General features: G+C 52.1%; 1 protein-coding gene across 1 annotated transcript; it reads left to right on the top strand.

Moving 5' to 3' along the window:
• The first annotated feature begins 1,079 nt into the window (after nucleotides 1–1,079).
• On the top strand, nucleotides 1,080–20,006 carry CRTC2 (CREB regulated transcription coactivator 2). The gene is made up of 14 exons (XM_075261219.1): nucleotides 1,080–1,233; nucleotides 2,585–2,686; nucleotides 2,812–2,928; nucleotides 3,143–3,204; nucleotides 7,550–7,618; nucleotides 7,813–7,916; nucleotides 8,731–8,810; nucleotides 8,891–8,940; nucleotides 9,031–9,272; nucleotides 10,062–10,465; nucleotides 10,546–11,223; nucleotides 15,744–15,818; nucleotides 15,912–16,071; nucleotides 19,032–20,006. The coding sequence occupies exons 1-14, from the start codon at nucleotides 1,093–1,095 to the stop codon at nucleotides 19,238–19,240; spliced, it is 2,493 nt and encodes an 830-aa protein (XP_075117320.1). The 5' UTR covers nucleotides 1,080–1,092; the 3' UTR covers nucleotides 19,241–20,006.
• Nucleotides 20,007–24,079: the final 4,073 nt, after the last annotated feature.

Genomic DNA, 24,079 nt, shown 5'->3' with positions numbered 1-24,079 from the left:
CGATGGGGCCCCACAGATGGGACTGTTACCACATGTCTGGGGCCCCGTTAACCCCTTCTCCTCACGCTTTGCTAGACTTGATATTTTCTAGTGGTTTTGTCACTGTGGGTTTTGTATCTGACGCCATGTTTTGTACTCGGCCGCGCCTGCTAATAAAGATCTATCATTTACACAACTCCATGAGCGGCCCGTGAGTTATTCCTGGGGAAGTATTAGGAGGGTGCACCATATCTTATGTGAGGTGAGTTATACCTGGGGAAGCATTAGGAGGGTGCACCATATCTTATGTGAGGTGAGTTATACCCAGGGAAGTATTAGGAGGGTGCACCATATCTTATGTGAGGTGAGTTAGACCCAGGGAAGTATTAGGCGGGTGCACCATATCTTATGTGAGGTGAGTTATACCTGGGGAAGCATTAGGCGGGTGCACCACAGTCTGTGTGAGGTGAGTTATACCCAGGGAAGTATTAGGAGGGTGCACCATATCTTATGTGAGGTGTTATATACCTGGGGAAGCATTAGGCGGGTGCACCATATCTTATGTGAGGTGTTATATACCTGGGGAAGTATTAGGCGGGTGCACCATATCTTATGTGAGGTGAGTTATATACCTGGGGAAGTATTAGGATGGTGCACCACAGTCCTATGGCCGAACTACTATTTCCGGTTTTGTGACCAGCCTGATGAAGCTTCTGTAATGTGTCATCATTTAGCCATTAATAAAGTTATCAGCTACTGAAGACTTCTCTCAGAAAATGTCTGAGTTTTGTGACGTCAGTCTATGGCTTGGTGTGGCCGGGCAGTAAGGAGTTACTTGGTGCCGGCCGCGCAGTGCACGCCGGGAGATGTAGTTGTAGGCCGTGCCCCGTGTACTGCTGTGCTAGTGCTAGAAACCTCATTTCCCGGCAGACATTGCGTCCCTTTGCGCCCGCGCCTCGCAGGGGTGGGCTGGATTTGTAGTCCTTTTCCGGCTCCTCCGCCACCTGTATTATGGAGTTAGGGCGGAGCAGGACTACACTTCCCGGCGTGCCTTGCGCTGTGGTTTCGCTCCCCCTCCCATCCCATCGGCGGCTGCGGAAGGGCTAGAAAAAAATGGCGGCTCCTGGGGCCAGCGGGCCGGGCTCGGCCTCCAACCCACGCAAGTTCAGCGAGAAGATCGCACTGCAGCGCCAGAGGCAAGCGGAGGAGACGGCAGCCTTCGAGGAGGTCATGATGGATATCGGCTCCACCCGGGTACTGCCCGCGACATATCGCGATATCTGACTCCTCCTGTCATTCTGTTCTCCTGTAACCTGTCAGAGATATCAGACCTGTGGCGTGTGTCATATATGTCATAGATCATACATCACTGGTAACATACATGTCATACATCACTGGTGTTACATATATATCATTCATCACTGGTGTTACATGTGTCATGCATGTCATAGATCTCTGGTGTTACATGTGTCATACATGTCATAGATCTCTGGTGTTACATGTGTCATAGATCTCTGGTTTTAAATGTGTCATACGTGTCAGATCTCTGGTGTTACATGTGTCATACATGTCATAGATCTCTGGTGTTAAATGTGTCATACATGTCAGATCTCTGGTGTTACATGTGTCATACATGTCATAGATCTCTGGTGTTACATGTGTCATACGTGTCATAGATCTCTGGTGTTACATGTGTCATACATGTCATAGATCTCTGGTGTTACATGTGTCATATATGTCATAGATCTCTGGTGTTACATGTGTCATACGTGTCATAGATCTCTGGTGTTACATGTGTCATACATGTCATAGATCTCTGGTGTTACATGTGTCATACGTGTCATAGATCTCTGGTGTTACATGTGTCATACGTGTCATAGATCTCTGGTGTTACATGTGTCATACGTGTCATAGATCTCTGGTGTTACATGTGTCATACGTGTCATAGATCTCTGGTGTTACATGTGTCATACGTGTCATAGATCTCTGGTGTTACATGTGTCATACATGTCATAGATCTCTGGTGTTACATGTGTCATACATGTCATAGATCTCTGGTGTTACATGTGTCATACATGTCATAGATCTCTGGTGTTACATGTGTCATACATGTCATAGATCTCTGGTGTTACATGTGTCATACATGTCAGATCTCTGGTGTTACATGTGTCATACATGTCATAGATCTCTGGTGTTACATGTGTCATACATGTCATAGATCTCTGGTGTTACATGTGTCATACATGTCATAGATCTCTGGTGTTACATGTGTCATATGTCATAGATCTCTGGTGTTACATGTGTCATATGTCATAGATCTCTGGTGTTACATGTGTCATACGTGTCATAGATCTCTGGTGTTACATGTGTCATACGTGTCATAGATCTCTGGTGTTACATGTGCCATACATGTCATAGATCTCTGGTGTTACATGTGTCATACGTGTCATAGATCTCTGGTGTTACATGTGTCATACGTGTCATAGATCTCTGGTGTTACATGTGTCATACGTGTCATAGATCTCTGGTGTTACATGTGTCATACGTGTCATAGATCTCTGGTGCCATCTCAGGGGTTTAGTTGATTGGTCTTGTTTGTCGGCAGCTCCAGGTACAGAAGCTGAGGATGGGGCACATGCGGGGCTCCTACTATGGCGGCTCTCTGCCCAATGTCAACCAGATGAGCAGCGGAACCTCAGAGTTTCAGGTAAATCCTCCCCTCACCGTCCCCCCGCCTGGTCCCTCACCGTCCCCCCGCCTGTCCCTCACTGTACGCCCGCCTGGTCCCTCACTCCCCCTTCTGTTATTGATGTGCCCCCCTTTACCCTACAGGGCCCCCCTCAGTCCCCATTGGAGTCTCGCAGCACCCGCCACCATGGCCTAGTGGAGAGAGTTCACCACAGAGACCCTCGCCGAATGATGTCACCGCTGCGCCGCTACATGCGACAGATATCCTTTTGTGTCCAGTCTGAGGACTTACTGTATGTGTTGGATGGTGGGGGTCCCTCAGCCACGCCCACTTAAAGGCGTTGTCTAGAACTAGAAAACAGACTTTGTCCAGAAGCAGCGCCACATGTGTCCGTGGGCTGTGTGCGGTACTGCAGGCCCTTATCTCTGTGACTGAACGCCCCCTTAATTCTCATGTTTTCCTTAATGACCTCACGTGGACAGCTCACCCTATGGGGCGTCCTATCTGTCCCCGCACCAGGAGGCGTCCTGGAGAAGGTAATATGGCGGCCGTGGGTGTGGTCACTGCACGCTTAACCCTTCACTGCACACCTCTTCCATACACCATATTATATCTTCTACTCCAGTCACATCCAGAGCTGTATCATATGCTGCTCTCTATAGACACCTTCAGAGCTGCATTTCTAGTTCAGCTGCTAGGTCCTGACTTCTGCTCCAGTCACATCCAGAGCTGCAGTCACAGTTACCTTGTTCTATAGCTTCCTGTACACCAGTGTTACTACTACATCGTGTCTTACACTCCAGTCACATCCAGAGCTGCAGTCACAGTTACCTTGTTCTATAGCTTCCTGTACACCAGTGTTACTACTACATCGTGTCTTACACTCCAGTCACATCCAGAGCTGCAGTCACAGTTACCTTGTTCTATAGCTTCCTGTACACCAGTGTTACTACTACATCGTGTCTTACACTCCAGTCACATCCAGAGCTGCAGTCACAGTTACCTTGTTCTATAGCTTCCTGTACACCAGTGTTACATCGTGTCTTACACTCCAGTCACATCCAGAGCTGCAGTCACAGTTACCTTGTTCTATAGCTTCCTGTACACCAGTGTTACATCCTGTCTTACACTCCAGTCACATCCAGAGCTGCAGTCACAGTTACCTTGTTCTATAGCGTCCTGTACACCAGTGTTACTACTACGTCGTGTCTTACACTCCAGTCACATCCAGAGCTGCAGTCACAGTTACCTTGTTCTATAGCTTCCTGTACACCAGTGTTACATCGTGTCTTACACTCCAGTCACATCCAGAGCTGCAGTCACAGTTACCTTGTTCTATAGCTTCCTGTACACCAGTGTTACTACTACATCGTGTCTTACACTCCAGTCACATCCAGAGCTGCAGTCACAGTTACCTTGTTCTATAGCTTCCTGTACACCAGTGTTACATCGTGTCTTACACTCCAGTCACATCCAGAGCTGCAGTCACAGTTACCTTGTTCTATAGCGTCCTGTACACCAGTGTTACTACTACATCGTGTCTTACACTCCAGTCACATCCAGAGCTGCAGTCACAGTTACCTTGTTCTATAGCTTCCTGTACACCAGTGTTACATCGTGTCTTACACTCCAGTCACATCCAGAGCTGCAGTCACAGTTACCTTGTTCTATAGCTTCCTGTACACCAGTGTTACATCGTGTCTTACCCTCCAGTCACATCCAGAGCTGCAGTCACAGTTACCTTGTTCTATAGCTTCCTGTACACCAGTGTTACATCGTGTCTTACACTCCAGTCACACCCAGAGCTGCGGTCACAGTTACCTTGTTCTATAGCTTCCTGTACACCAGTGTTACTACTACATCGTGTCTTACACTCCAGTCACATCCAGAGCTGCAGTCACAGTTACCTTGTTCTATAGCTTCCTGTACACCAGTGTTACTACTACATCGTGTCTTACACTCCAGTCACATCCAGAGCTGCAGTCACAGTTACCTTGTTCTATAGCGTCCTGTACACCAGTGTTACTACTACGTCGTGTCTTACACTCCAGTCACATCCAGAGCTGCAGTCACAGTTACCTTGTTCTATAGCTTCCTGTACACCAGTGTTACATCGTGTCTTACACTCCAGTCACATCCAGAGCTGCAGTCACAGTTACCTTGTTCTATAGCTTCCTGTACACCGGTGTTACATCGTGTCTTACACTCCAGTCACATCCAGAGCTGCAGTCACAGTTACCTTGTTCTATAGCGTCCTGTACACCAGTGTTACATCGTGTCTTACACTCCAGTCACATCCAGAGCTGCAGTCACAGTTACCTTGTTCTATAGCTTCCTGTACACCAGTGTTACATCGTGTCTTACACTCCAGTCACATCCAGAGCTGCAGTCACAGTTACCTTGTTCTATAGCTTCCTGTACACCAGTGTTACATCGTGTCTTACACTCCAGTCACATCCAGAGCTGCAGTCACAGTTACCTTGTTCTATAGCTTCCTGTACACCAGTGTTACATCGTGTCTTACACTCCAGTCACATCCAGAGCTGCAGTCCTGGTTACCTTGTTCTATAGCTTCCTGTACACCAGTGTTACTACTACATCGTGTCTTACACTCCAGTCACATCCAGAGCTGCAGTCACAGTTACCTTGTTCTATAGCTTCCTGTACACCGGTGTTACTACTACATCGTGTCTTACACTCCAGTCACATCCAGAGCTGCAGTCACAGTTACCTTGTTCTATAGCTTCCTGTACACCAGTGTTACTACTGCATCGTGTCTTACCCTCCAGTCACATCCAGAGCTGCAGTCACAGTTACCTTGTTCTATAGCTTCCTGTACACCAGTGTTACATCGTGTCTTACACTCCAGTCACACCCAGAGCTGCGGTCACAGTTACCTTGTTCTATAGCTTCCTGTACACCAGTGTTACATCGTGTCTTACCCTCCAGTCACATCCAGAGCTGCAGTCACAGTTACCTTGTTCTATAGCTTCCTGTACACCAGTGTTACATCGTGTCTTACCCTCCAGTCACATCCAGAGCTGCAGTCACAGTTACCTTGTTCTATAGCTTCCTGTACACCAGTGTTACATCGTGTCTTACACTCCAGTCACATCCAGAGCTGCAGTCACAGTTACCTTGTTCTATAGCTTCCTGTACACCAGTGTTACTACTACATCGTGTCTTACACTCCAGTCACATCCAGAGCTGCAGTCAGTTACCTTGTTCTATAGCTTCCTGTACACCAGTGTTACATCGTGTCTTACACTCCAGTCACATCCAGAGCTGCAGTCACAGTTACCTTGTTCTATAGCTTCCTGTACACCAGTGTTACATCGTGTCTTACACTCCAGTCACATCCAGAGCTGCAGTCACAGTTACCTTGTTCTATAGCTTCCTGTACACCAGTGTTACATCGTGTCTTACACTCCAGTCACATCCAGAGCTGCAGTCACAGTTACCTTGTTCTATAGCTTCCTGTACACCAGTGTTACATCGTGTCTTACACTCCAGTCACATCCAGAGCTGCAGTCACAGTTACCTTGTTCTATAGCTTCCTGTACACCAGTGTTACATCGTGTCTTACACTCCAGTCACATCCAGAGCTGCAGTCACAGTTACCTTGTTCTATAGCTTCCTGTACACCAGTGTTACATCGTGTCTTACACTCCAGTCACATCCAGAGCTGCAGTCACAGTTACCTTGTTCTATAGCTTCCTGTACACCGGTGTTACTACTACATCGTGTCTTACCCTCCAGTCACATCCAGAGCTGCAGTCACAGTTACCTTGTTCTATAGCTTCCTGTACACCAGTGTTACATCGTGTCTTACACTCCAGTCACACCCAGAGCTGCGGTCACAGTTACCTTGTTCTATAGCTTCCTGTACACCAGTGTTACTACTACATCGTGTCTTACACTCCAGTCACATCCAGAGCTGCAGTCACAGTTACCTTGTTCTATAGCTTCCTGTACACCAGTGTTACTACTACATCGTGTCTTACACTCCAGTCACATCCAGAGCTGCAGTCACAGTTACCTTGTTCTATAGCTTCCTGTACACCAGTGTTACTACTACATCGTGTCTTACACTCCAGTCACATCCAGAGCTGCGGTCACAGTTACCTTGTTCTATAGCTTCCTGTACACCAGTGTTACTACTACATCGTGTCTTACACTCCAGTCACATCCAGAGCTGCAGTCACAGTTACCTTGTTCTATAGCTTCCTGTACACCAGTGTTACATCGTGTCTTACACTCCAGTCACATCCAGAGCTGCAGTCACAGTTACCTTGTTCTATAGCTTCCTGTACACCAGTGTTACATCGTGTCTTACACTCCAGTCACATCCAGAGCTGCAGTCACAGTTACCTTGTTCTATAGCTTCCTGTACACCAGTGTTACATCGTGTCTTACACTCCAGTCACATCCAGAGCTGCAGTCACAGTTACCTTGTTCTATAGCTTCCTGTACACCAGTGTTACTACTACATCGTGTCTTACACTCCAGTCACACCCAGAGCTGCGGTCACAGTTACCTTGTTCTATAGCTTCTTGTACACCAGTGTTACATCGTGTCTTACACTCCAGTCACATCCAGAGCTGCAGTCCTGGTTACCTTGTTCTATAGCTTCCTGTACACCAGTGTTACTACTACGTCGTGTCTTACACTCCAGTCACATCCAGAGCTGCAGTCCTGGTTTCGGGAACTGTGTACAATTCCCATGCAGCCAGCAGGATTTTGGCTGCAGCTTTGGATGTGATTGGAGTAGAGGAGTTTATTATGAATGAGGTGCTCTGTGCCTGGTGCTCGCTCATGCTGCGGTGTCGTGTCAGTGTGTCCTCCGGCGCCCTCTAATGACCATCTCTTTTTGTTGTGAAGGACGTTCCCGTGGGGCGGCTCCCCCTCGGACACGGGACAGCTGTTCCGGCTGCCGAGTGCATTAAACAGGTGAAGCATGTTGTCGCTGTGCCCGATCCTGCTCCCCCGCTGCTTCCTGGCTTTGCTTTGCCGCTGCGCTGTGTGAGTGAGTGTTACCGTGTCCCTGCAGTGAGACGCCGCTTCGCCCTGTCTTCTGCCGCCTTGTGCCGGTCGTGCACCCATCCTGACCACATTGTGCCCTCTGTTTCCCCTCCCCCCATTAGAACAAACTCCGATTCTGCTCTGCACACGAGTGTGATGAACCCCGCCTCCAAGGAGCCGTACCCAGGGCCGTCCCAGGGGGTCCCAACCTCCACCCGGAGGAGTGGTAAGTGACTCTACACAAGTGCCATGGGGTCCAGATACATATCACATATTGGTTTACTAACAGCAGCACAGAGTATTTAAAGAGGACCTTTCGTCATCTCCATAAACTCCAGTTGTTTCCATCTGCTAATTGGCGCTGCTTCACTGATTCCGGCACCGTTGGAATTTTTTCTGTAGCCTGCACCGTTGCTGATCAATCAGCGCTGATAGGTTTGGTGTCTGATATTCTAACTAGACTCCCTAAGGATAAGTGGGTGGGGTCAGGTAGGAGCAGGAAAGGGGCGGGACTCAGGGCTTCCTATCCTAGACGGTAGGAGCAGGCGGGGCTGTAACACAGAGCTCCAATCAGGTAGTAGTAACGGACAGGGGGTGTGTCTAAGAGCTCCAATCAGAGGCGGGATTTCACCCACGTGATATTAGGGAGGCTAGTTACTATTAGGCACCAAAAGTGATTGCTCAGGAACGGTGTGAGCTAGAGAAAAAATTCCAACTGCGCCAGGATCGGCCTTGAACTGAAGGTGGTAAAGAGGTTATTCGGGACCCTGCGCTGATCAGCTGATTTGGCTGGGAGGAGAAGAACTTTGGCACCCTCCAAAGCGGTGACCACGGGGTAATTCACTTGGATAGGAGCCGGACTTCTTTTGTCCCTCCTTACATCTTCTTGTGCCCAGAGGCTGATCGGTGCAGGGCCCGGGTGTCAGACCCCACCAATCTAATACTGATGACCTATGAGGACAGATTATCAGGGCTCCTGGACAACTCCTTTAAGGCGCCGGTCACTTGGCTACCTGACACTTTGCTTTACCTCTCGGCAGCCTTCCCGTTCAGCGTTCCAGCGATAGAGGAGTCTCAGGTAGATGGCGCGCACCTTCTGAGCCCCTGCGATGCCAAAAAAGTGAGTGCCCTGTGTCTGTCCCAATGGGTGTGGGCGCCATGTTTGTGTATAACTGTAACCCCCTGTGCTCCTCTCCACAGCTAACCTCCGCCTCTGCTCGCCCCAAATCCTGTGAGGTCCCCGGGATTAAGTGAGTAGAGCCCTGCTTTATGGGAGTGGGCCGGTCCATCTCTGATATAGGGGTGTGCCATTCTTCTCATCCTCTGTCTGTAAATTTCAGCATTTACCCCTCGGTGGACCAGCCTGCCAGTGTTCCCCCAGTGGCCTCTGTGCTTAATACTGGGGGGTCATTACCGGACCTGACCAACCTGCACTTCCCATCACCCCTCCCCACTCCCCTGGACGCAGATGAATCAGGATTCAGCAGCTTGAGTGGGGGGAGCAGCACCGGCAACCTGGCCAGCACCATGACCCACCTGGGGATCAGCAAGGTTGGCTTACCCCCTGGGTATGACTCCGCAGGTAAAACCTAGACCTTCTAGCTCAGTCCTGTGACCACACGTATCACACCCCCGAAACTGCCCCATCACCGCACGTATCACACCCCCAAGACTGCCCCGTCACCGCACGTATCACACCGCCAAGACTGCCCCGTCACCGCACGTATCACACCCCCAAGACTGCTCCGTCACCGCACGTATCACACCCCCAAGACTGCCCCGTCACCGCACGTATCACACCCCCAAGACTGCCCCGTCACCGCACGTATCACACCCCCAAGACTGCCCCGTCACCGCACGTATCACATCCCCAAGACTGCACCGTCACCGCACGTATCACATCCCCAAGACTGCCCCGTCACCGCACGTATCACACCCCCAAGACTGCCCCGTCACCGCACGTATCACACCCCCAAGACTGCCCCGTCACCGCACGTATCACACCCCCAAGACTGCCCCGTCACCGCACGTATCACACCCCCAAGACTGCCCCGTCACCGCACGTATCACACCCCCAAGACTGCCCCGTCACCGCACGTATCACATCCCCAAGACTGCCCCGTCACCTCACGTATCACACCCCCCGTCACCGCACGTATCACACCCCCTCTCACAGCACACGTATCACACCCCCTCTCACAGCACACGTATCACACCCCCTCTCACAGCACACGTATCACACCCCCTCTCACAGCACACGTATCACACCCCCTCTCACAGCACACGTATCACACCCCCTCTCACAGCACACGTATCACACCCCCCTGACTCTCCCGTCTCTGGTCAGTCATTGCTGTTTGTTTGGTTCTAGGTTTTCCGTCTTCGCCCACTGTACCAAACCCTCTGAGCCGCCAGTCCCTGCAGTCCTCGCTGAGTAACCCGAATCTGCAGACGTCCCTCAGCAGCGCCTCCCTGCAGACGTCGTACAGTAACCCGTCCCTGCAGTCCTCGCTCAGCAGCCAGTCCCTGCCCTCCTCGCTCAGCAATCACTCCCTGTCGCCCTCGGCCAGCAGCCACAGCCTGCAGTCCGCCTACAGCACGCCGTCCTCCCCATCTTCATCCTCCTCATCCTCCTTCCCTCCGGCACTGAACACCTCCCCTCGTCGCAGGGTCCCTCTGAGCCCCCTCACGTTGCCAATGGCCAGTGACTCCAGGAGGCCACACCAGAAGCAGTTCTCGCCCACCATGTCGCCGACCCTGACGTCCATCACCCAGGTAACATTTGGGGACATGCCGCTCCTCGCAGCCGTCCTGTCTGGCAGACCCCGCTCATGTCTTGTTTGTTGTCATTGTAGGGAGTCCCACTGGACACCAGCAAAATGCCGGCCGAGCAGAGACTGCCGCCTTACCATTATACTCTCCCAAACATGGCCCTGCATCAGTCCCAGCAGCCTCTGCTCCATTGTCAGCAGCCCGGACACGACTCCCAGCAGCCTCTGCACCATCCCCACCATCAGCCAGTGCACGAATCCCAGCAGCCAGTGCACCATTCCCAGCAGACCGTGCACGAATCCCAGCAGCCTCTGCACCATTCCCAGCAGCCAATACACAATTCCCAGCAGCCTCTGCACCATTCCCAGCAGCCAATACACAATTCCCAGCAGCCTCTGCACCATTCCCAGCAGCCAATACACAATTCCCAGCAACCTCTGCACCATTCCCAGCAGCCAATACACAATTCCCAGCAGCCACCTCATGATTCCCAGCAGCCATTGTTACAGCAGTCTCTGCAGCGGCCTCAGCATCCCTTATCCCAGTCCCAGAATCCCCAACAACAGCCGCCATTGATGCCAAACCAACAGCAAGCCCCGCGGTCTGTAAACCATCATGGGCAGTCCATTCTGGAGGAGATTTCCCAGAAGCCTTTGCCTCAAACCTCCCACAAAAACCATCATGGGGTTCAGCCGTACTCGTATCAGCAGAACTCTGGGGGAACCTTCTACCAGCCGTCAGGAGACTATAATCTTGGCAATGTAAGCAATTGTGTCATCCTGTGCTCTCACTGACTGTCTTCTTTCCCCGTGTCTCGGTAGTGCTCTCGCTGACTGTCTTCTCCCTTCTTTCCTCGTGTCTCGGTGGAGCTCTCGCTGACTGTCTTCTCCCTTCTTTCCTTGTGTCTCGATGGTGCTCTCGCTGACTGTCTTCTTTCCCCGTGTCTCGGTGGTGCTCTCGCTGACTGTCTTCTCCCTTCTTTCCTTGTGTCTCGGTGGTGCTCTCGCTGACTGTCTTCTCCCTTCTTTCCTCGTGTCTCGGTGGTGCTCTCGCTGACTGTCTTCTCCCTTCTTTCCTTGTGTCTCGATGGTGCTCTCGCTGACTGTCTTCTTTCCCCGTGTCTCGGTGGTGCTCTCGCTGACTGTCTTCTCCCTTCTTTCCTCGTGTCTCGGTGGTGCTCTCGCTGACTGTCTTCTCGCTTCTTTCCTCGTGTCTCGGTGGTGCTCTCGCTGACTGTCTTCTCCCTTCTTTCCTTGTGTCTCGGTGGTGCTCTCGCTGACTGTCTTCTCTCTTCTTTCCTCGTGTCTCGGTGGTGCTCTCGCTGACTGTCTTCTCCCTTCTTTCCTCGTGTCTCGGTGGTGCTCTCGCTGACTGTCTTCTCGCTTCTTTCCTCGTGTCTCGGTGGTGCTCTCGCTGACTGTCTTCTCTCTTCTTTCCTTGTGTCTCGGTGGTGCTCTCGCTGACTGTCTTCTCCCTTCTTTCCTTGTGTCTCGGTGGTGCTCTCGCTGACTGTCTTCTCCCTTCTTTCCTTGTGTCTCGGTGGTGCTCTCGCTGACTATCTTCTCCCTTCTTTCCTGGTGTCTCGGTGGTGCTCTCGCTGACTGTCTTCTCCCTTCTTTCCCCGTGTTTCGGTGGTGCTCTCGCTGACTGTCTTCTCCCTTCTTTCCTTGTGTCTCGGTGGTGCTGTCGCTGACTGTCTTCTCCCTTCTTTCCTTGTGTCTCGGTGGTGCTCTCGCTGACTGTCTTCTCTCTTCTTTCCTTGTGTCTCGGTGGTGCTCTCGCTGACTGTCTTCTCTCTTCTTTCCTCGTGTCTCGGTGGTGCTCTCGCTGACTGTCTTCTCCCTTCTTTCCTTGTGTCTCGGTGGTGCTCTCGCTGACTGTCTTCTCCCTTCTTTCCTTGTGTCTCGGTGGTGCTCTCGCTTACTGTCTTCTCCCTTCTTTCCTCGTGTCTCGGTGGTGCTCTCGCTGACTGTCTTCTCCCTTCTTTCCTCGTGTCTCAGTGGTGCTCTCGCTTACTGTCTTCTCCCTTCTTTCCTCGTGTCTCGGTGGTGCTCTCGCTGACTGTCTTCTCTCTTCTTTCCTCGTGTCTCGGTGGTGCTCTCGCTGACTGTCTTCTCTCTTCTTTCCTTGTGTCTCGGTGGTGCTCTCGCTGACTGTCTTCTTTCCTTGTGTCTCGGTGGTGCTCTCGCTGACTGTCTTCTCCCTTCTTTCCCCGTGTCTCGTTGGTGCTCTCGCTGACTGTCTTCTCCCTTCTTTCCCCGTGTCTCGGTGGTGCTCTCGCTGACTGTCTTCTCCCTTCTTTCCTTGTGTCTCGTTGGTGCTCTCGCTGACTGTCTTCTCCCTTCTTTCCCCGTGTCTCGGTGGTGCTCTCGCTGACTGTCTTCTCCCTTCTTTCCTTGTGTCTCGTTGGTGCTCTCGCTGACTGTCTTCTCCCTTCTTTCCCCGTGTCTCGGTGGTGCTCTCGCTGACTGTCTTCTCCCCTCTTTCCTCGTGTCTCGGTGGTGCTCTCGCTGACTGTCTTCTCCCTTCTTTCCTTGTGTCTCGGTGGTGCTCTCGCTGACTGTCTTCTCCCTTCTTTCCTCGTGTCTCGGTGGTGCTCTCGCTGACTGTCTTCTCCCTTCTTTCCTTGTGTCTCGGTGGTGCTCTCGCTGACTGTCTTCTCTCTTCTTTCCTTGTGTCTCGCTGACTGTCTTCTCCCTTCTTTCCTCGTGTCTCGGTGGTGCTCTCGCTGACTGTCTTCTCCCTTCTTTCCTCGTGTCTCGGTGGTGCTCTCGCTGACTGTCTTCTCCCTTCTTTCCTTGTGCCTCGGTGGTGCTCTCGCTGACTGTCTTCTCCCTTCTTTCCTCGTGTCTCGGTGGTGTTCTCGCTGACTGTCTTGTCCCCTCTTTCCTCGTGTCTCGGTGGTGCTCTCCCTGACTGTCTTCTCCCTTCTTTCCTTGTGCCTCGGTGGTGCTCTCGCTGACTGTCTTCTCCCTTCTTTCCTCGTGTCTCGGTCATGCTCTCACTGACTGTCTTCTCTCTTCTTTCCTTGCGTCTCGGTGGTGCTCTCGCTGACTGTCTTCTCCCTTCTTCCCCCGTGTCTCGGTGGTGCTCTCGCTGACTGTCTTCTCCCTTCTTTCCTTGTGCCTCGGTGGTGCTCTCGCTGACTGTCTTCTCCCTTCTTTCCTTGTGCCTCGGTGGTGCTCTCGCTGACTGTCTTCTCCCTTCTTTCCTCGTGTCTCGGTGGTGCTCTCGCTGACTGTCTTCTCCCTTCTTTCCTTGTGTCTCGGTGGTGCTCTCGCTGACTGTCTTCTCCCTTCTTTCCTTGTGTCTCGGTGGTGCTCTCGCTGACTGTCTTCTCCCTTCTTTCCTTGTGTCTCGGTGGTGCTCTCGCTGACTGTCTTCTCCCTTCTTTCCTCGTGTCTCGGTGGTGCTCTCGCTGACTGTCTTCTCTCTTCTTTCCTCGTGTCTCGGTGGTGCTCTCGCTGACTGTCTTCTTTCCTCATGTCTCGGTGGTGCTCTCGCTGTCTGTCTTCTTTCCTCGTGTCTCGGTCGTGCTCTCACTGACTGTCTTCCCCGTTCTTTCCCCGTGTCTCGGTCGTGCTCTCACTGACTGTCTTCTCCCTTCTTTCCTCGTGTCTCGGTGGTGCTCTCGCTGACTGTCTTCTCTCTTCTTTCCTCGTGTCTCGGTCGTGCTCTCACTGGCTGTCTTCTCTCTTCTTTCCCTGTGTCTCGGTGGTGCTCTCGCTGTCTGTCTTCTTTCCTCGTGTCTCGGTGGTGCTCTCGCTGACTGTCTTCTCCCTTCTTTCCTTGTGTCTCGGTGGTGCTCTCGCTGTCTGTCTTCTTTCCTCGTGTCTCGGTCGTGCTCTCACTGGCTGTCTTCTTTCCTCGTGTCTCGGTGGTGCTCTCGCTGTCTGTCTTCTTTCCTCGTGTCTCGGTCGTGCTCTCACTGGCTGTCTTCTTTCCTCGTGTCTCGGTGGTGCTCTCGCTGTCTGTCTTCTTTCCTCGTGTCTCGGTCGTGCTCTCACTGGCTGTCTTCTTTCCTCGTGTCTCGGTGGTGCTCTCACTGACTGTCTTCTTTCCTCGTGTCTCGGTCGTGCTCTCACTGGCTGTCTTCTTTCCTCGTGTCTCGGTCGTGCTCTCACTGGCTGTCTTCTTTCCTCGTGTCTCGGTGGTGCTCTCGCTGTCTGTCTTCTTTCCTCGTGTCTCGGTGGTGCTCTCACTGGCTGTCTTCTCTCTTCTTTCCTTGTGTCTCTGTGGTGCTCTCGCTGTCTGTCTTCTTTCCCCGTGTCTCGGTGGTGCTCTCGCTGTCTGTCTTCTTTCCTCGTGTCTCGGTGGTGCTCTCGCTGACTGTCTTCTCCCTTCTTTCCTTGTGTCTCGGTGGTGCTCTCGCTGACTGTCTTCTCCCTTCTTTCCTTGTGTTTCTGTGGTGCTCTCGCTGTCTGTCTTCTTTCCCCGTGTCTCGGTGGTGCTCTCGCTGTCTGTCTTCTTTCCTCGTGTCTCGGTCGTGCTCTCACTGACTGTCTTCTCTCTTCTTTCCTCGTGTCTCGGTCGTGCTCTCACTGGCTGTCTTCTTTCCTCGTGTCTCGGTGGTGCTCTCGCTGTCTGTCTTCTTTCCTTGTGTCTCGGTGGTGCTCTCGCTGACTGTCTTCTCCCTTCTTTCCTTGTGTCTCTGTGGTGCTCTCGCTGTCTGTCTTCTTTCCCCGTGTCTCGGTGGTGCTCTCGCTGTCTGTCTTCTTTCCTCGTGTCCCGGTCATGCTCTCACTGACTGTCTTCTCTCTTCTTTCCTCGTGTCTCGGTGGTGCTCTCGCTGTCTGTCTTCTTTCCTCGTGTCTCGGTGGTGCTCTCGCTGTCTGTCTTCTTTCCTTGTGTCTCGGTGGTGCTCTCGCTGACTGTCTTCTCCCTTCTTTCCTTGTGTCTCGGTGGTGCTCTCGCTGACTGTCTTCTCCCTTCTTTCCTTGTGTCTCGGTGGTGCTCTCGCTGACTGTCTTCTCCCTTCTTTCCTTGTGTCTCGTTGGTGCTCTCGCTGACTGTCTTCTCCCTTCTTTCCTCGTGTCTCGGTGGTGCTCTCGCTGTCTGTCTTCTTTCCTCGTGTCTCGGTGGTGCTCTCATTGACTGTCTTCTTTCCCCGTGTCTCGGTGGTGCTCTCGCTGTCTGTCTTCTTTCCCTGTGTCTCGGTGGTGCTCTCGCTGTCTGTCTTCTTTCCTCGTGTCTCGGTGGTGCTCTCGCTGACTGTCTTCTCCCTTCTTTCCTCGTGTCTCGGTGGTGCTCTCGCTGACTGTCTTCTCCCTTCTTTCCACAGTCTCTGCTCAGCAGTCTCTTTGATGACTGTGATTTGCAGCTCTCCCCCCAGCAGGCGGGCACTTTGTCTCAGCAGGTATGGCCCCTTCCAGGCGGGGGTGCTAACAGTACATGGAGGAGGGAGGCCGCTGAGTGTTCGGGGTGGCTGATGTCTAATGTCTCTGCTCAGTTTGAACAGTGTAACATGGTGGAGGTGGGACGTCTGGGCCTGGGCGGCAGCTGCTTTCCTGGGGAGTATCCTCCGGTGCAGAACTCCAACTCCTCACAGTCTCTGAAGAAGCTCAACAACTGCAACCGACATGAGCCCATCCCCAACATCATCCTGACCGGTAAGTGTGCGCCCATCACCCGTTATCAGGTGGTCTGACAACTTATTGTAGTCTCTGTTACCCCGGCTGCCTCTCCTTTAAGAAGAAAAAGATTGGACATGTCAAAATCTAAAAGCCCGATCTGATCTCCCCTAACATCTGCCATTGGGGAAGTCAGAAGCCCACATTAAATGGTCTGCCCCCTGTCTGTCCTCCCTCCAGTTTCTGCCCCGCCCCCTGTCTGTCCTCCCTCTAGTTTTGGCCCCGCCCCCTGTCTGTCCTCCCTCCAGTTTCTGCCCCGCCCCTGTCTGTCCTCCCTCTAGTTTCGGCCCCACCCGTCTGTCCTCCCTCCAGTTTCTGCCCCGCCCCTGTCTGTCCTCCCTCTAGTTTCGACCCCGCCCCTGTCTGTCCTTTCTCTAGTTTCGTCCCCGCCCCTGTCTGTCCTCCCTCTAGTTTCGGCCCCGCCCCTGTCTGTACTCCCTCTAGTTTCGGCCCCGCCCCTGTCTGTCCTCCCTCTAGTTTCGACCCCGCCCCTGTCTGTCCTTTCTCTAGTTTCGTCTCCGCCCCTGTCTGTCCTCCCTCTAGTTTCAGCCCCGCACCTGTCTGTCCTCCCTCTAGTTTCAGCCCCGCACCTGTCTGTCCTCCCTCTAGTTTCGGCCCCGCCCCTGTCTGTCCTCTCTTTGGTTTCGGCCCCGCCCCTGTCTGTCCTCCGTCTAGTTTCGGCCCCGCCCCTGTCTGTCCTCTCTTTGGTTTCGGCCCCGCCCCTGTCTGTCCTCTCTTTGGTTTCGGCCCCGCCCCTGTCTGTCCTCCGTCTAGTTTCGGCCCCGCCCCTGTCTGTCCTCTCTTTGGTTTCGGCCCCGCCCCTGTCTGTCCTCTCTTTGGTTTCGGCCCCGCCCCTGTCTATCCTCCGTCTAGTTTCGGCCCCGCCCCTGTCTGTCCTCTCTTTGGTTTCGGCCCCGCCCCTGTCTGTCCTCTCTTTGGTTTCGGCCCCGCCCCTGTCTGTCCTCCCTCTAGTTTCGGCCCCACCCCTGTCTGTCCTCTCTTTGGTTTCGGCCCCGCCCCTGTCTGTCCTCTCTTTGGTTTCGGCCCCGCCCCTGTCTGTCCTCCCTCTAGTTTCGGCCCCACCCCTGTCTGTCCTCTCTTTGGTTTCGGCCCCGCCCCTGTCTGTCCTCCCTCTAGTTTCGGCCCCGCCCCTGTCTGTCCTCTCTTTGGTTTCGGCCCCGCCCCTGTCTGTCCTCTCTTGTTTCAGCCCCGCCCCTGTCTGTCCTCTTTGGTTTTGGCCCCGCCCCTGTCTGTCCTCCCTCTAGTTTCGGCCCCACCCCTGTCTGTCCTCCCTCTAGTTTCGGCCCCACCCCTGTCTGTCCTCTCTTTGGTTTCGGCCCCGCCCCTGTCTGTCCTCCCTCTAGTTTCGGCCCCGCCCCTGTCTGTCCTCTCTTTGGTTTCGGCCCCGCCCCTGTCTGTCCTCTCTTGTTTCAGCCCCGCCCCTGTCTGTCCTCTTTGGTTTCGGCCCCGCCCCTGTCTGTCCTCTCTTTGGTTTCGGCCCCGCCCCTGTCTGTCCTCCCTCTAGTTTCGGCCCCGCCCCTGTCTGTCCTCTCTTTGGTTTCGGCCCCGCCCCTGTCTGTCCTCTCTTGTTTCAGCCCCGCCCCTGTCTGTCCTCTTTGGTTTTGGCCCCGCCCCTGTCTGTCCTCCCTCTAGTTTCGTCCCCGCCCCTGTCTGTCCTCCCTCTAGTTTCGTCCCCGCCCCTGTCTGTCCTCCCTCTAGTTTCGTCCCCGCCCCTGTCTGTTCTTCCTCTAGTTTCGGCCCCGCCCCTGTCTGTCCTCTCTTTGGTTTCGGCCCCGCCCCTGTCTGTCCTCTCTTTGGTTTCGGCCCCGCCCCTGTCTGTCCTCCCTCTAGTTTCGGCCCCGCCCCTGTCTGTCCTCCCTCTAGTTTCGGCCCCGCCCCTGTCTGTCCTCTCTTTGGTTTCGGCCCCGCCCCTGTCTGTCCTCTCTCTTGTTTCGGCCCCGCCCCTGTCTGTCCTCTTTGGTTTTGGCCCCGCCCCTGTCTGTCCTCCCTCTAGTTTCGTCCCCGCCCCTGTCTGTCCTCTCTTTGGTTTCGGCCCCGCCCCTGTCTGTCCTCTCTTTGGTTTCGGCCCCGCCGCTGTCTGTCCTCCGTCTAGTTTCGGCCCCACCCCTGTCTGTCCTCTCTTTGGTTTTGGCCCCGCCCCTGTCTGTCCTCCCTCTAGTTTCGGCCCCACCCCTGTCTGTCCTCTCTTTGGTTTCGGCCCCACCCCTGTCTGTCCTCTCTTTGGTTTCGGCCCCGCCCCTGTCTGTCCTCCCTCTAGTTTCGGCCCCGCCCCTGTCTGTCCTCTCTTTGGTTTCGGCCCCGCCCCTGTCTGTCCTCCCTCTAGTTTCGGCCCCGCCCCTGTCTGTCCTCTCTTTGGTTTCGGCCCCGCCCCTGTCTGTCCTCTCTTTGGTTTTGGCCCCGCCCCTGTCTGTCCTCTCTTTGGTTTCGGCCCCGCCCCCTGTCTGTCCTCCCTCTAGTTTCGGCCCCGCCCCTGTCTGTCCTCCCTCTAGTTTCGGCCCCGCCCCTGTCTGTCCTCTCTTTGGTTTCAGCCCTGTCTGTCCTCTCTTTGGTTTCGGCCCCGCCGCTGTCTGTCCTCCGTCTAGTTTCGGCCCCACCCCTGTCTGTCCTCTCTTTGGTTTCGGCCCCGCCCCTGTCTGTCCTCCCTCTAGTTTCGGCCCCACCCCTGTCTGTCCTCTCTTTGGTTTCGGCCCCGCCCCTGTCTGTCCTCCCTCTGGTTTCGGCCCCGCCCCTGTCTGTCCTCCCTCTAGTTTCGGCCCCACCCCTGTCTGTCCTCTTTGGTTTTGGCCCCACCCCTTTCTGTCCTCCCTCTAGTTTCGGCCCCGCCCCTGTCTATCCTCCCTCTAGTTTCGGCCCCACCCCTGTCTGTCCTCCCTCTAGTTTCGGCCCCCTGTAACGCTCTCCTTCCTCGTCCCTTCCAGCTGTCGACTCCCCTCCCGGCTTCTCCAAGGAGATCACCAGCGCTCTGTCGGCCGTCCCCGGCTTTGAGATCGATCAGTCTTTGGGCCTGGATGAAGATCTTAACATTGAGCCTCTGACCCTGGACGGCCTGAACATGCTGAGTGACCCGTACGCCCCCCTGACCGACCCCCTGGTGGAGGACTCCTTCCGCTCTGACCGGCTGCAGTGAGGAGACTCTTCTGTCTGATCGTACCAGCACCGTCCATCATGGACGTCCGCGAGAGGAGAGCGGCGTCCGGCCTGTGTGTGGAGGAGCCTCAGTCAGCTGGGGCCCGGACACGGCAAGTCCTGGAGGACCTATGGTCATGTGACCAGACCTCCGGCAGGTTGGGGTTGTCGTATGTGCCCCTCAGGGACCGGCGGACGTCCTCAGATCTAGCACTTACACAATGGCGGATCACATCACTATGCAGGGTCGCGCTGGCCGCCATTGATGCTGATACCTGGCCCCTCCCCCACGTCTGCAGGGCCCCCCAGATGTTCTATTTTTCTAGATGAGGGCGCTGGTCACAGATATGGCCGCCGCCGCCGCCCTATTAGCAGCCACTTATTTTTCTATTTTCCGGTTGTCCATAGACTTACATGGTATATTTATTAGTAAGACGTGCCTTTATGTCAGAGCGCCCCCTATACACACAGGTAAGATGGCGGCAGCTCTGTCTGTATCCAGGTATCCCATAGTTACCCTGAAGCCTCCGCCCCCGCTCCACACAACTTTTCTATATTTCTATGTTTTTAGGTAAAACGTATTTATTGACTCCTGATTTTGCAGGCAAAATGTAGATACAGGTGACGTGTCGGGGGAAGGGTCCGACGTCTGCGCTGCGCCCCCACTGAAGGAACTTTCTCACTCTGTCCGCTCCCTTTTCTACCCCGCACTGTATAGATGTATATATTTGTATGGAAGTCGTCCTTTTTATAACATAGCAAAAATAAATGAGAAAAACCAGAAGTGGCCCCGGACTCTGTTTATTATATATGTACCAACCACCATTTATTCACCCCGGCCACAGGGTAGAGCCAGGCCCGGGTCACAATATAGGAGAATACCTAGTAATCACACGTAGTACTCAGAGCGGTCTATAGGTGGCAGTATGGAGAATACCCAGTAATCACATGTAGTACTCAGAGCGGTCTATAGGTGGCAGTATGGAGAATACACAGTAATCACACGTAGTACTCAGAGCGGTCTATAGGTGGCAGTATGGAGAATAACCAGTAATCACATGTAGTACTCAGAGCGGTCTATAGGTGGCAGTATGGAGAATACACAGTAATCACACGTAGTACTCAGAGCGGTCTATAGGTGGCAGTATGGAGAATACACAGTAATCACATGTAGTACTCAGAGCATTCTATAGGTGGCAGTATGGAGAATAACCAGTAATCACATGTAGTACTCAGAGCTGTCTATAGGTGGCAGTATGGAGAATACACAGTAATCACATGTAGTACCAAGCGCACTCTATAGGTGACAGTATGGAGAATACCCAGTAATCACATGTAGTACTCAGAGCTGTCTATAGGTGGCAGTATGGAGAATACCCAGTAATCACATGTAGTACTCAGAGCTGTCTATAGGTGGCAGTATGGAGAATACACAGTAATCACATGTAGTACCAAGCGCACTCTATAGGTGACAGTATGGAGAATACCCAGTAATCACATGTAGTACTGAGAGCAGTCTATAGGTGGCAGTATGGAGAATACCCAGTAATCACATGTAGTACTGAGAGCGGTCTATAGGTGGCAGTATGGAGAATACCCAGTAATCACATGTAGTACTCAGAGCGGTCTATAGGTGGCAGTATGGAGAATACCCAGTAATCACACGTAGTACTCAGAGCAGTCTATAGGTGGCAGTATGGAGAATACCCAGTAATCACATGTAGTACCCAGAGCGGTCTATAGGTGGCAGTATGGAGAATACCCAGTAATCACATGTAGTACTCAGAGCGGTCTATAGGTGGCAGTATGGAGAATACACAGTAATCACATGTAGTACTCAGAGCACTCTATAGGTGACAGTATGGAGAATACCCAGTAATCACATGTAGTACTGAGAGCAGTCTATAGGTGGCAGTATGGAGAATACCCAGTAATCACATGTAGTACTGAGAGCGGTCTATAGGTGGCAGTATGGAGAATACCCAGTAATCACATGTAGTACCCAGAGCGGTCTATAGGTGGCAGTATGGAGAATACCCAGTAATCACATGTAGTACTGAGAGCGGTCTATAGGTGACAGTATGGAGAATACCCAGTAATCACATGTAGTACCCAGAGCGGTCTATAGGTGGCAGTATGGAGAATACCCAGTAATCACATGTAGTACTCAGAGCGGTCTATAGGTGGCAGTATGGAGAATACACAGTAATCACATGTAGTACTCAGAGCTGTCTATAGGTGGCAGTATGGAGAATACCCAGTAATCACATGTAGTACCCAGAGCGGTCTATAGGTGACAGTATGGAGAATACACAGTAATCACATGTAGTACTCAGAGCTGTCTATAGGTGGCAGTATGGAGAATACCCAGTAATCACATGTAGTACCCAGAGCGGTCTATAGGTGGCAGTATGGAGAATACACAGTAATCACATGTATTACTGAGAGCAATCTATAGGTGGCAGTATGGAGAATACCCAGTAATCACATGTAGTACCCAGAGCGGTCTATAGGTGGCAGTATGGAGAATACCCAGTAATCACATGTAGTACTCAGAGCTGTCTATAGGTGGCAGTATGGAGAATACCCAGTAATCACATGTAGTACTCAGAGCTGTCTATAGGTGGCAGTATGGAGAATACCCAGTAATCACATGTAGTACTGAGAGCAGTCTATAGGTGGCAGTATGGAGAATACCCAGTAATCACATGTAGTACTCAGAGCTGTCTATAGGTGGCAGCATGGAGAATACCCAGTAATCACATGTAGTACTCAGAGCGGTCTATAGGTGACAGTATGGAGAATACCCAGTAATCACATGTAGTACTGAGAGCTGTCTATAGGAGGCAGTATGGAGAATGCACAGTAATCACATGTAGTATCAGAGCAGTCTATAGGTGACAGTATGGAGAATACACAGTAATCACATGTACTGAGAGCAGTCTATAGGTGGCAGTATGGAGAATACACAGTAATCACATGTAGTACTGAGAGCAGTCTATAGGTGGCAGTATGGAGAATACACAGTAATCACATGTAGTATCAGAGCAGTCTATAGGTGGCAGTATGGAGAATACACAGTAATCACATGTAGTACTCAGAGCTGTCTATAGGTGGCAGTATGGAGAATACACAGTAATCACATGTAGTACTCAGAGCAGTCTATAGGTGGCAGTATGGAGAATACCCAGTAATCACATGTAGTACTCAGAGCTGTCTATAGGTGGCAGTATGGAGAATACACAGTAATCACATGTAGTACTGAGTACAGTCTATAGGTGGCAGTATGGAGAATACCCAGTAATCACATGTATTATTGAGAGCAGTCTATAGGTGACAGTATGGAGAATACCCAGTAATCACATGTAGTACCCAGAGCGGTCTATAGGTGGCAGTATGGAGAATACACAGTAATCACATGTATTACTGAGAGCAATCTATAGGTGGCAGTATGGAGAATACCCAGTAATCACATGTAGTACCCAGAGCTGTCTATAGGTGGCAGTATGGAGAATACCCGGTAATCACACGTAGAACTCAGAGCGGTCTATAGGTGACAGTATGGAGAATACATAGTAATCACATGTAGTACTCAGAGCAGTCTATAGGTGGCAGTATGGAGAATACACAGTAATCACATGTAGTACTCAGAGCTGTCTATAGGTGGCAGTATGGAGAATACACAGTAATCACATGTAGTACCAGAGCAGTCTATAGGTGGCAGTATGGAGAATACCCAGTAATCACATGTAGTACTGAGAGCAGTCTATAGGTGGCAGTATGGAGAATACCCAGTAATCACATGTAGTACTGAGTGCGGTCTATAGGTGACAGTATGGAGAATACACAGTAATCACATGTAGTACTCAGAGCAGTCTATAGGTGACAGTATGGAGAATACACAGTAATCACATGTAGTACCCAGAGCAGTCTATAGGTGGCAGTATGGAGAATACCCAGTAATCACATGTAGTACTCAGAGCAGTCTATAGGTGGCAGTATGGAGAATACCCAGTAATCACATGTAGTACTCAGAGCTGTCTATAGGTGGCAGTATGGAGAATACACAGTAATCACATGTAGTACCAAGCGCACTCTATAGGTGACAGTATGGAGAATACCCAGTAATCACATGTAGTACCAAGCGCACTCTATAGGTGGCAGTATGGAGAATACCCAGTAATCACATGTAGTACTGAGAGCGGTCTATAGGTGGCAGTATGGAGAATACCCAGTAATCACATGTAGTACTGAGAGCGGTCTATAGGTGGCAGTATGAAGAATACCCAGTAATCACATGTAGTACTGAGAGCGGTCTATAGGTGGCAGTATGGAGAATACCCAGTAATCACATGTAGTACTGAGAGCTGTCTATAGGTGGCAGTATGGAGAATACACAGTAATCACATGTAGTACTGAGAGCAGTCTATAGGTGGCAGTATGGAGAATACCCAGTAATCACATGTATTATTGAGAGCAGTCTATAGGTGGCAGTATGGAGAATACCCAGTAATCACATGTAGTACTCAGAGCGGTCTATAGGTGACAGTATGGAGAATACCCAGTAATCACATGTAGTACCCAGAGCGGTCTATAGGTGGCAGTATGGAGAATACACAGTAATCACATGTATTACTGAGAGCAATCTATAGGTGGCAGTATGGAGAATACCCAGTAATCACATGTAGTACCCAGAGCTGTCTATAGGTGGCAGTATGGAGAATACCCGGTAATCACACGTAGAACTCAGAGCGGTCTATAGGTGACAGTATGGAGAATACATAGTAATCACATGTAGTACTCAGAGCAGTCTATAGGTGGCAGTATGGAGAATACACAG

The sequence above is a fragment of the Leptodactylus fuscus genome (genome assembly GCF_031893055.1).
Source record: "Leptodactylus fuscus isolate aLepFus1 chromosome 7 unlocalized genomic scaffold, aLepFus1.hap2 SUPER_7_unloc_1, whole genome shotgun sequence".
Lineage (NCBI taxonomy): Eukaryota > Metazoa > Chordata > Amphibia > Anura > Leptodactylidae > Leptodactylus > Leptodactylus fuscus.
This window is presented reverse-complemented; position numbering and strand designations above follow the sequence as displayed.